Source organism: Corvus kubaryi, unplaced genomic scaffold, assembly GCF_017639235.1.
Source record: "Corvus kubaryi isolate FWS band 111438036 unplaced genomic scaffold, C.kubaryi_AGA036_p1.0 134, whole genome shotgun sequence".
In the NCBI taxonomy this organism is placed as follows: domain Eukaryota; kingdom Metazoa; phylum Chordata; class Aves; order Passeriformes; family Corvidae; genus Corvus; species Corvus kubaryi.
The window spans coordinates 10,926,914-10,939,992 of record NW_024580668.1 but is presented as its reverse complement, the minus strand read 5'-3'; the positions used below and the strand labels follow the sequence as shown (position 1 = coordinate 10,939,992).

General features: G+C 42.7%; 1 protein-coding gene across 9 annotated transcripts in view; it reads left to right on the top strand.

The window, feature by feature from the left end:
- The window catches only part of PTPRT (protein tyrosine phosphatase receptor type T), a 434,461-nt gene that overhangs the window by 374,565 nt on the left and 46,817 nt on the right, over positions 1-13,079 (top strand). For 6 of the 9 annotated variants that reach the window (XM_042050484.1, XM_042050521.1, XM_042050503.1 and 3 more), the window contains 3 exons: positions 327-475; positions 6,403-6,480; positions 6,681-6,716. In XM_042050484.1, coding sequence (XP_041906418.1) covers positions 327-475; positions 6,403-6,480; positions 6,681-6,716 — 263 coding nt within the window. The remainder of the gene's footprint in view (positions 1-326; positions 476-6,402; positions 6,481-6,680; positions 6,717-13,079) is intronic. The other 3 variants (XM_042050528.1, XM_042050536.1, XM_042050512.1) reach the window with 2 other exon arrangements.

Below are 13,079 nucleotides of genomic sequence, written 5' to 3'. Positions count from 1 at the left end.
GGGCTGCACCCATTGCACCCTGTCCAAGGCACCCACTCCAGGGGCTGTACCCATTGCACCCTGTCCAAGGCTGAGGAAGCACTCCCACTGCTGGGGTGATGCAGGTTTGTGCCAGATGAGTGACTGGGAGGGAGAGCTCCAGGCTGGTATCACGATATTTTTGGCGCTCCACAAGTTACATTAAAAAGCCGTGGGGTTTCCTGGTTTGTCACGTGCCCTGCATGTCTGACCAAGTGGGGTAATTTTGTCAAAATATTTTGCCATTGCTTTGCTTTTAATGAGGGCAAACTGACCTTGCTTTCTCCCCTCTCCAAACCACCCCAAAGGAAGCTAGCCAAGAAGCAGAAGGAGACCCAGACCAGCACGCAGAGGGAGATGGGTCCCGTGGCTACTTCTGACAAGACCTCCACCAAACTCAGTGCTGTTCACAATGAAGAAGCTTTTTCTTCCAGCTGCCAAGATGTTAATGGATTCAGTAAGTTTAACTTGCTTGCAATGGATATGACCCCCTTGGAGAGCTCTAGGTTCTTAAAAGGACCTATTCCTTTGGGCACAATGTTGAGGAGTTAGGAATGGCAGTGATAGAGATCGTTGCAAAAGCTCCATAGAAATCTGGAATGTCTCTGGCACTGCCCCTGGTTTATCTGTCAGACAGGTGGAGAGCATTCCTCTGGGTCCAAATCTACTGAGAATAATTTATAAAGCCTGTTCTAATAACTGCATCAGAATAAGAGGCACGTTTATTTGTTGTTTCGAAGTAACTTTTCCTTTGTGAGTAGAAGAGTCAAATCACTTAGCTGGTTGTAGGATGAAATAACATTTTCTGTATGAAATTGTTATGAAAGAAGGTCTCCTGGTCCCCTGGCTAGAGAACTGGAATGGAAAGACAGCATTTCTTCCTTTGTCTGTGTCCTCGGTTTATTCTTCACACGGGTTCAGTAAAACTGATCTTAGTTAACATTTGTAAACCACTCAGACCTCTGTAGCTAAAAAAGTTTTGTGGGTAAAGCAGCACAAAGTCCTACTTTAGCCTCACTAGATCCAGGTTGAGTGCATGGTGGATTGCATGGCGGATTTGTAAACTTTTTTCGTATTAAATAAATTTAAACTTAGACACTATGGGCATGTCACTCCTTCTTTTGACACTCAGCCTGTTAGTTTGGACAAGGGACAGCTCTGAAACTCAAGTGTGTCCTAAAACTCTTTATTAAGCATCTTTAGCAAAGGGGTTTTTCCCCCTGATTACTAAAATGGAAATGCTCATGGTACAAAATGTGGTTTATCATTGAAACCTCCCCTTGTAATCTCAAATTGAGCGGGACAGGTTGAGTGAATTCTTCCTTTCCCTCTCTCTGCAGGTCATGTCAAATTCCATCTGCATGTGCTGCTACTGCCACTTTGTGTAACACACCTGTGAGATGAATAAATAGGTGTTTGGGACAGCCAAGGCTGGCAGGGAACACTTTTCTCTGATATTAAATTTACTTCAGTCAAGATCTAATTTTCTCAGGTGCTGAGTAGCTCTATCTCCTAAGGAGGCAGCAGGAGTTCTGTGGGGTTCATAGCTTTGAAAGCCAGGACAGCAGCAGACAGTGTTGTATCAGCCATCCCCGAAACAGCACAGGCAGCTCGGCTGGAATATGTAGGGAAAAGCAAGTATTTAACACTTCCCTCAGAATCTGGATTTCTAAAAGTTTGGGGATTCTTTCTCCAACCAGAAAATTAGAAAAGAGACAAGCTTGAAATGTGACCTCATTTTTCCCCCCCCATGGTATTTTGACAGACTAATTAAAACAGTTGAGTCATTTTCTTGAAATAGCAGCTACAGAAAATATGAGGTATCAAATTTTGTAAAGAAACATCACTCCGGATTTTCAATTTTTTTAAATCAGTTAGACCTTTACTTGTCTGACTTCTCTGCAGATTTTATCACTGCCTCCCCCTATAACCTGAGTCAGTCATGGGAGAATTCTTAAAACTCTTTATATCTATGAGAAATAATTATCAATAAACCTTCACGATTTCTCCAAATTTTTTACTGCCAAGTCCAGGATGCTGAGGTGTTGGAGGTAAGTTCTGTGCAGTAGTGTGCACATGCTGATACAGGAATTTTCTACGTAAAAAATTTCTTAAATAAATAAATAAATAGCCTTAATAAAGTTTAATACTTCTGGGTTCTGTACAGGCCTACTTTGGAGTAACATAATAGGATTATTGCTTAACCCTCCTGCTAACTAACAGAGTTTTACAGGGTTTATCCACCAGAGCTGTTGAAATCAACTGTCTTAAGCAGCAGTCAGATTCCATCTTAAATTGTTTTTTGCCTGCCAACAGTAAATAGCATTTACAGCATCTGATGATGGGCAGTCCCCCTCTCCATCCTGTCCCTCAGCTGTGGGAGCCTGAGCTGGCTGTAGCAGGGACATGGAAATGCCCCTCTCCTTTTGGAAGAAGAGCCCCCCAAGAGAAGCAAAGTGTTTCCAATGCCAGGATCACTTTGCCAGCTCACAAAACAATCAAACAGAGCAGCACAACTTGCTAAGTAGGACCCCTCCGTTTTTGGATGTCTTGTAAGCAAGTTCACCTGCTGAATACAGTGTCCTTGCAGGGCTTGTGTCCTTGCCTCCAGTTTATGTTTTCTGTCACTATAATTCTGATAACTTTTCAGACAGAACAAATTCAATGAGTCCCTATAGAAGCTTTTCTTTTCCCATGCTCTCTCCAGCTGGCCACTGGTCTGGTCTGCTTCTGGGTGAGCCCTGTCCACCCTCCTGCTGTTGCTTACCCCATCCCCCTGCCCTGTCACCACACAGGACTATTTTTTAAAATCAGGCAGATTTAAAAATCCCGCTCTCAAGGGTGTTGCCTGATGCTCTGCTCCATGAGGGAGATAAAAAATGAACAGCTGCCTTCCTGCTTATCAGGCCCTTGTTTTCTGTTGGGGCATCAAGACCTCAGGTCTTGCTGAAAAGTGGAAGAGAATTGGGCATTTATCTTTTCTGGCCCAAAGCAAAGCCTCTCATCCCTCTTTCCATGCTGCAGTGTTAGTTGTTATCCTAGCAGGATTCTCACTGATACATACAGGTGTTGAAATGAAAGAGATTTTTTGGACTTGGCCTCTGTCTCTGACACTCTGCAGAATCAGAGAAGGTGTTTGCTGAAACATGGATTGGTCCATGGCTGTTCCAGCTTGTCTGCTTTTACTCAGGGATTATGAACAACCACAGTTAGCTGTTCATTTTCTCTAATATCTTGGGTTTTTTTTTCAAATAAAAGTATATCCTAACTCCATTAATGGCAGATGATGGCCCTGGCAGTGGCTGAGCAGTTCCCTGGTGTGCAGGAGAGTTGGGAGGCAGCACAGTCACATGTAGATATTGGCTCAGGGCAAGGTTCTTATGAAATAAGATGGGAAATGGGAGACAAAGCAGACCTAATTTTGCCCCCCAGTGCCTGCCCTGAGCAGAAAGGTGTGCAGGGGGTTGTTGCCATGCAGAAATCATGTGCAGTTTGGCAGTGATGGGGGAAGCAGCAGTGGATCAGCTCAGCAGTGATGCACTGACCATGTGCTCTGCACAAAGGAACTGCTCTTCTGGCTTTGCAGTGCTCAAATGCTATGGACCAGCCTTGTCCAGGAGAATTCCCTGTCCCCAGCAGAGCCATCCTGACATCCTTGCAGGGGTTCCGACAGAAACTATTTGATTCTGAGGTTTTAACCCCTTAAAATGCAGCCAGTTTTGCAGGAGACTGATTTATTGAGGTGTGCTTTACCCTTGTGACATCTCCATTTGGGGGGGAGACAGCTCTCCAGACACCCTTGAGGAGGGACACTGATCCAGATGAAGGAGTGGCTTTAATGTTACAGGTACAGAGAGCATTTTGGAAGTGGGGGACTGAATTTTGCAGTAGTAACCACAACTATAAATTACCAAGTCAGTGGGATTTTACTTACGAGAAGAAGATGAGAGGGAGGTGTAGGCAAGTGGCACGCAGGGTTTAAAGGATCCATTTGTACCAAGCAACATCAAAATTCACACCTTTCCATAATCCCCTATGTTTTTGTGATCAGTGAGATGCAAAGGTCTTCACAAAAGACAAATACGGCAAGACATAGTTCTTATTCCTACCCCACAGATAATTTTCACTCATAACTAGGTTACCTGCTAAATGCAGTCTAAGGACTTGTAGGGTCATGGATATGAGATGTTTTCTCCAGTAAAAAAAATTCTTAAAATAATTTTAAAATAAAAGACAAGCCCACATTTTATCAAAAGCATAAAAGGAAAATATACTAAAGTCCCTTTTACTGGCTTTCATGGGATTTTTGTGGGGTTTGCTAGTTTAGGAAATACTATAAAAATTAAAGAACAGTTTTCAGAATAGAAAGGAGCCTTCACCACTCTGCATGACTGGAGGGATCCGTGTGGCCTCACGTGCCACTCCAGGGAGCACAAAGAGAATTTTTAATGAAGTCTTAATCTCTACCCTGATGTGAAATCCTCCCTGGACGTGTTTCCTTTGATTACAGACCCGAGCGCTGCTGGTTAGAAAGCAGCACTGTGTACACATCTCATTATACAGCTTGACTGATTTCGGGAATAACTTCTCCAAAGTTTTAAGAAACTTCTCTTTTGTGTTTGTGGGTTTTGGGATTTTGGTTTCTTTTTTGTTTTAGTTTAGTTTTTTTGGTTTGGTTTTCATTTGTTTTGGTTTTGGGTTGGGTTTTTGCTTGGATTTGGTTTTGGTTTTGTTTGTTTGGGTTTGGTTTGGGTATTTTCCCTCCTTTTTAATCTGAATCTAGAAGTCATCTCCCTGTGTCACAAACACAGCTCATTTCATAAACCTCAGCTGGTAACATTTTTAACCAAACTCACTGACATGAGATGTTTGGAGTAATTCATCCTCAGCAGCTCTGGAAAGGCAGTATGGCCCTATGAGTTCTTTTATACTCCCAAATTCCAGAAAACTGAGTCCTGCTCCAAGCCCTGAGTATTGACTTGCCCTGTGACACTGGGCAAACCAATTGCTCTGTTTAGATCTTATTTTATGTACCTGCAAAAGTGGCCATGTCCTAAGTGTGGTGAGAGAAGGGTCTGATTTAGGCTGACAAACAGCAGAAAAGTGTAAGAGGCCCCAAAGCAGAGGAAATTTATGTCTTAAGGCACCTGGGGCAGAGCTCCAGCTGACCAAACTGTGAGGAATTTGATTGTTTTAATGTGTTTCCAAGTCATGTAGGTCTGAAAATATGGTGGGAGAATGCAGAACAAGAGGGAGTTCATGAACTAGATGATTATAAACTGCTCGGGAGGTAATTCTGACTTTATGAAACTCCCTAGACCAGTCACTTCTTTGGGTTTCCCCACAGAGTAACTTGAAATTTTTAAGCTGTGTTTGCTCCATAGATATGAAAAATTGCTTCTGAAATTACTTGGATGTACACTGAGTTTTATCTGCTTCTGTTGGGCTATGGAATAGTTTTCCTGTGTTATCTGTTGTCATCTTTCTGATGTACTGAGATTTGTATTAGCTTGTTTCCCAGCATTCTGAGGAGGAGATAAATAAATGCCTGTAACTCTGAGAGTGAATGCAGAGTGATAACAAAAGAATATGCCTTCAAAAATGATGGATTACCGTAAGCATGTACATGTTTGCTATTGTAGGTATAAACCAGCCTCATAAATTTACTATCAAGACAAGAATCTACCATGAAGATGTTGAGCCCTTCCTCCTTTCAAAAAAAGATTTGATTAATAGGGAAATACTTGATTTGATTAATATGGAAATTTCTGGATTCTTGTCCAGAGAAAGCTAATGCCATAATGGGAGAAGGCAAGGATGCTTGTCCTGCTGAAAGAACCCAGCTCACAGGGGAAGGGATTATAGGATTTGCTATGAACAGTCCTGGGTTGAAGAACAAGTCCCTTGTAATCTTGTGATGTTTTAACCAAAAAATTGCTATCCCACCTGTGTATTTTTGTGGTACATGGCGTTTGAGTAGGTTTATTTGACTGTCAAAATACTGATTCTCTGTAGTTTGTATTTTGGGGGTCATTTTTGAGGAATTTTCTCTTAGAGACAAAACCCTAAGTTTGCTCCTTCGGTTAAAAAAAGAACATTTAGAATATAGACCTATGAATGTAGCTCTGTGTGTATCCTGTTTAGGAACACATTGATTTACAGTAACTATAATCCTATATTTGGGGTCTAGAGTGCTTATATTAAAGAAAATCCATCATGATGACAATGTAATAAATGTAATATGCATGTTGAAATGAAAAATATAATTCATTTTGATAAGCCTTATATATCCCATATTACTGTGTTCTTTGAGGAACATTCTCCCTGTTCTTTCTCTCTCTTAATATATGTCTAAAGTCTTTTCCTTATGTCTTTCCTACCTAGCATCACCCTCTCCTTGTTCATTTTCTGTCCAAAGCAAAACCCTTCAGAGCAAATCTATGTTGAATTCCTACTACTCAGGTACTAGTGCCAGACTTTTCTTTCATTCCTAAATTTTCTTTGCTTTTGTATGTTACCCAAAATGACCTATAGACTGAGGCTTCTGAGTGTGAGGCACAGCTAACCTTGTTTTCATTCTCTGTAACTTTTCTTTTCCTGTTGATCCCCTGTTGATTTCCATTGATCCGTGTCGTGTGGGTGAACGGAATTCCATCTCAAAGTATCATCAGACACCGTCCCATCGACCACGCTGTTAGGTAAGAGGACAGGTATGGTGTACTGGGCTGAACTGGAGAGCAGACACACGCTCAGTGTCGTGAAAATAACCTGGAGAGAGCACTGTGGAGTGTTTGGCTTCCAAAATCAGAATTAATCCTGTGGTCATGTGTTAATCAGGAAACTTTTGTTTCACTCATGTTTTGTTATTGCTATTAATTGCTTTCAAAGGAAAGGAAGATCCAGAAATTAAGGTTTAGTCCTTCTTTCAAGTATTTGCTGTCTGGTTTTGTGACTGAGATTTGGGGTTCTGGGCCACACTCCCACACGCTGCCTTGCCTCAGGCTTGGTTCTGACTCCTGCAGGTGGTTGTGCCTGTGCAGCTGACATAGAACCACAGAATAGTTTGGGTTGGAAGGGATCTTTAAAGACTCTCTAGGCCAATCCCTTGCCATGGGCAGGGACACTTTCCTATAGACCAGATTGCTCAGAGCCCCATCCAACCTGACCTGGAAAGTTCCTAGGGATGGGGCATCTTGCACCTCTCTGGGCAACCTGTGTCAGCACCTCACCACCCTTTTTATATAAAGTTTCTTCTTTGTATTTAGGCTGAATTGCCCTCTTTTCATTTAAAACCAACCCCCCTGTGCTGTGTGTGAGGCTCAGCTGTACCTTGTGCCTCAAGGGTTGCAAATATAAGGGAGGATTTGCATGTCTGCAGCAGGTGGGAACCTACAGTTTTGGATAAAGTTGCATGTTTAAAGGTTATTTGGAGAAATTCCTGGCTGGGGTTTGGGAAGTTGCTCCACCTGAGAGTTAAATGCTAAATCTTTCAGGCAGCCAGGTATGGATTTGAGAGGATAACAAATAGGCAGGTCCTGGGAGGCAGAAGCTGTTCTGTGGCTGTATTAGAGATTAGAAAGAAGTTCTCCCCTGTGAGGGTGGGAAGGCCCTGGCACAGGGTGCCCAGAGAAGCTGTGGCTGCCCCTGGATCCCTGGCAGTGCCCAAGGCCAGGTTGGACAGGGCTTGGAGCAGCCTGGGCTAGTGGAAGGTGGCCCTGCCCATGGCAGGGGACTGGAACAAGATGGTCTTTAAGTTCCCTTCCCACCCAAACCGGTCTGATTCTGTGCTTTATGAATTCCTCTGCTATGAAGCAGAAGGATGATGGGTGGCTGATCAGAATCTAGCCAGCGGGATTTGTCATTTTGGATTATCTACAGTAAATGTTCCCTCCAGACACAGTAATCTACCATGACTGCTCTAAACATCACTCAGAACATGTGGAAGGGCTGCAGTTAGACCAGGAACAAGTGACAACTGGTGGCTGTTGCTTGGTTTACAGCCTGGCACAGAGGCTTGGAAGGGCTGCCCACAACACACACATCCATCCTGCTGCCTGTCAAAATGCTGATGGTAAGGAATGAGGCCTCTGAATGGGGTGGGGAAGGAAAGGACTCCATTTCCCAGAAGGTTTGGCCTCATTTCCCAGAGAGTCAGTGTTGTCAATAGAAAAACCTAAGTGCAGGTTTATCTTTTGGCTGTACTTTAGAAATAAGGCCCTGACCTGCAGGTTGATGGAAGATGTCAGACACTCCCAGTCTGGTATTTGGCATCTGGGAAAACCTGGCCATCCTTTGGGGGAGCTGCTTTCTCCCTTCTGCCCTGATGGAATTAAGGAATTAACTGCACACTTGGTACTCTGAAGCTCAAGGAGTAATGCACAGGTTCTCTCTGTGCTTCTCATGTCAAAACAAAAGCCCCCAAAACTTCTAAAACTCCGAATTTTGCAGAGGAAAAAAGAGGAAATAGGAATCTAACCAGCCTTGTGCTTATGTATTCAAAACTGTTTCAAATTTCTACTATGCACTATATCTGAGTAAGGATTGATATCCCTGTTTTACACATGGGAAGTGAAGTTTAGAGCGCTTTTAAGACATGAATTACACAGACTGGTACCACCCCAGTTCCACCTGAATTTAACTGCCTGTGAAACAGCCTCTGACATTGGAGAAATTTCTATCTTGTGACTTGCAGACAAATTAAAACCTTGGCATTCTGGTTTCTCAGACAAAACCATCAGATGTTGGATGTTGCTGTATGAGCAAAATAAGTTTAATTTTTGATGCTTATTAATATGAATTCCCAGGGAAGAAAAACATATCTTAAAAAGGGCATCAGTCATCCCACTACCAATATCTGTCTTTGGGCACTACCTGCAATTCAGTACTGTTTGTTCTCATCTATTATGCCTTCTAATGAATGTTCTGTATCTTCAGTATTGCACAGCTCTCCAGGCTTGGCTGTGACATGTAAGATACAGGAGATTCGGGATTGGCCTCTATCCCAATTCCTGATTAATACTTTTTTATGTAATGCATGTTTTTAGGAAAGTAATTTTCTCTTCTAGTTGTGGACAACTCTGGATTTTAAATGTTTTGCTCAAACTTCTTCACTAGAGAAGTGAATATCTAACAGTAAAAAATAAAGGAGGTAGATTTCCACTTGAAGATGAGGTAGCATGAATATTTTTGGGGAAAATATTCATGTCCAGTAGCTCTTGAAGATGTTCTGGGGATGTTCAGATGTTCTCATCAGGACAGTCTCTTCAGGAGAGCCAGCATGTCCTTCCCTTGCATCCGTTGGCATCTCCTGGCAAGGAAAGGACATTTAGCCTTGTTCTTATTCCAGCTGCTCATGAGGATCCTCACAAGAGTCGTTGCCCTGCAGAGAGGACAGAGATTTCAGTGCCTTGCAGATGGGCAGAACCAGCAGAGAGAGCTCTCTGTCACAAAGCCTCAGACAACAGACTGGCTGTGCTTAGAAAGACATAGAAATTTTCCATGGATTTTAGACTTCTGTAGCGTTTTTGCCCATCCCTCATCAGTCTGCTGTGGGTACATCCCCAACCTAGTCTGAATAACTCAAAACTGTTAAAAAGCCAGCATTGCTGCTTTAGCAGGTGCCTCTGCCACTGGATTTTTAAATTGTAGGATGAGTTACTTTTATGCAATGGGTGCTCAAAACTTCAATGGCTTGACCTGTTCAGTTGCATCAGAATCCTCCCAGGCCACGTGAGCCTCTAATAAGGAGCTGTGGGAGAGGTTTTCCCACCACTTCACTGTGCTGAGGTTGGCCAGGGGCAGAATGAGCAGTGGGGCTGCAGACCTTGGCAGGCTGGGCCTGGAGTGAATTTCTCTTACATTTCTTTCTGCGTGCAGAACTGGAAAACTCTGTCTTCCAGTCTTTGGGGCTCATAGTTTCATGTGCTGTTTTGAAGTTTCCAGTTGTTTTCCAGCTGTAACTGAATTGCTCTGAGTGGTGGGTTGATCTGGCAGCCTCTTTTCACCTAGGAAAAGAGAGATTTGACTCGGTGAGGTCCACACATCCGAAGAGCTGCACTGTTACATTTGTACCAAATAATCCCAAATCATTGCCCACCTCACCAAAAGAGTTTCTTTGCATCTTTAACAGGGTTTTCTTCTATGTTAACTGGTGAAGAAAATGTATGCAATAGTTTTTATAAGATTAGAATACTCTTATGTAAAAATACTCTCATAATATTAGAATAATATTCTTATTAAAATACTCTTATAAGATTAGAACACTCTTATGCTTGGTGATAGCCAAGCAATTCTTACAAAGTTCTAGAAGCTAGAAAAAAATTACTTACTTTTTAAAAAAATTATGGGCATGTGCCAGCTTCTTCATGCCTTTGAAATGAAAGGTGCACCCTGTGCTCTCTGTCAAGCCTGCTGTCAGGCGGCTTTGTTAAGGAATGTGCCCTTTCAGAGCACAGTTGATATCGTTAGATAAATGATGTTTTGCCTTTGGTTTGCCATAGCACTGTTGGTATTGTAGATGGAGTATTAGAGCTGGGTATTTATCATATAATAAAGCCTTGACACACACAAAAAAGCAAATTATTTTTCATCTTGCACCATATCCCTGGTGTAAGGGGAAGAGGTATTAGCGATGCTCTAGTCACCCTCGGAAGATGTCAGAGAATTGACAACCCTTACTCTGGTGTGGAGAGACTGGCTCTGTGTGTAATTAAATCCATCACAAACACCACTCCTAACATAATTTATTTTGTGCAAAGGGTGTCACATTGCATCTTATCACTTGCCAAGGCTAAGAGAATAAAAATATAAGCAGATATGATAGGCCTGTCATTTCAGACACAGGAGGAATTTCTGGCCATTAAAGCAGAAGTTTTGAGAGAAACTTCTCCACATGTAGAAGAGGACACATCAGTGCACCTTTACTTTTAGTCGTGAGAGGCATGGGTGAGTTTTCTGGTCAGGAGACAACATCATACTCTGTGCCCAGATACCCATTTCTCAGTCTATGTTTACAAAACAAATGATCTCTAGAAAAGCATCTAAAGCTTCAGTCCCCAAAGGTGCTCTGGATGAGCAGAACCCCTCCCAGAAGCCTTACTGGGATGTTGCACAGGGCTCTGATCACACAGAGCTGCTTCCAGACTGGCAATCTAATTTCTCAGCTGCTCTTCATCTTATCTGTGACATTTATGGAGAAGTTCATCAGTTTTTCTGTGGAGGCAAACATATTTATTTTACTTGTCTGAGTAGCACAAAAGTATAGAACACAAGGTGGTGTAGCAGCAGGCAAGCAATAATAACTCACTGTCAGGGCTGCTCATCAAATGGAGGAAGATTCCACCAAAGCGACCTCTGCTCCAGCTCCTCTCTGCATGCTGGACTCCATTACTTCTTGGCACAATAAGACCTCAGAGTTGATTTCAGCAAGTTCATTATTATTTCCCCAGCAAAGACACACACAAAAAGCACCATTTCTCAGGCAGGGAGAATTTGTGAACATGTGAAGTCACCATTGTTAAATTTGCTTATCTGCAGTTACACACTAGCTAACATGAGCTGAGATAACCGAAGAGTTTCCCAATCAGCCAAATTATGTGAGAGCCAGGGAATCATTAATTTACTGTGTTCTACAAAATTTCAGCGTGTTCTTTGAACTCTCAAGCTGATCACAGAATGGTTTGGGTTGGAAGGAACTTTAAAGCTCATCTCCTTCCACCCCCTGCCATGGGCAGCAACACCTTCCACTGTCCCAGGTTGCTCCAAGTCCCGTCCAAGCTGGCCTTGGACACTTCCAGGAATGGGGGATCATGAAAATGCCAGCTTCCCAAAATCAAAACATCTGAATTGGCAAAGGGCATCTTAGTATGGGGAGTAAGTGTGGCACTGAAAAGGGTTAACAAACAAGATGACAACACACTTTGCTGTCGCAAGCTGCTGATATTAGAAACAATCCTGTCACAAACAGCATGTTGCCAGCAACATGCAGAATACCTGCCTTATTTACAGCTGCACAAATAGAACTGTGGAAAATTGGAAATTGTTCCAGGAGGGAACCGGGGCCCTGAGCAGCCTGCCCTAATGGGACTTCAGAAGCTCTCAATTGATTTACTTTATCAAAGAGAAACTGAAGAAGCGATTTGATCAGTGCCTGCATGGGTCAGGATTTCAAATGCTCAGAGGGCTCTTTAATCTAACAGAAGGTGTAATAAGATTCAGTGCCTGCAATCGAAGCTAAGCAAAATCAAATTGCAATTAAGAAATATTTAGACAGCAAGGGTAATTAACCATTTCCACGGTTTTGGGGGTCAGAATGGAATCACCACCTCTTGAAATGTTTGTAATTTGAATTATTTCTTGGAGCAGTATTCCATCTGTGGAATGCAGTGAAATACGGTGGTGTGTGTTCCTATCAAAAACAAAAGGACATATGACAAGGATAAATGTGCATATGAAACATAGTCCAAAAAAACCCTGATGCACGATCCTGTGTGTTTAGTAGTTTCTGAGTATTAGAGCAAATTATTTCACACAACTTTCCCATTTAAATAAAAGCTATTTTCTTGTTTTGCTTTTCTCACTGAAAATTCACCAAAGGCACATGTGCTTGATAGACACTGCCAAAAATTTAGTGAAAAGTCTTGGCCACTTTGTCCTGCAAAGTCATCTGCATTTGCAAGGGACTGGGGACACATTTGTGAGAAGCAGACAGAGAAAAGGGACTGTGGAAAGTTACTTTAACTTGCCTTTAGTGCAACAATTAAAGCAGCAGCCCTGACTTTGCTGGAATCTTTGTTGTCTTTCCCAGTAATAATGGTGCCAAAAGAAATGAGATGTGGTTTATAGCCGCAAACAGAAGGGAAAGCAAAGCCTGTTTGCCGGCCCTCCAAAGACTCTTTTGGTTGACTGTCCTAGTGAGAGCTCAGTTTGCTGCCACCTCCCCTCCCACCTGCATTTTGAATTGCTCACAAAATTGCTGCAAACACATCCTGAGAGGTGCGTGCCTTGTGTGAACGCCTCATTACCCGCGCTTAGCTCCACACTCGTGGGGTGATTAGATGGAG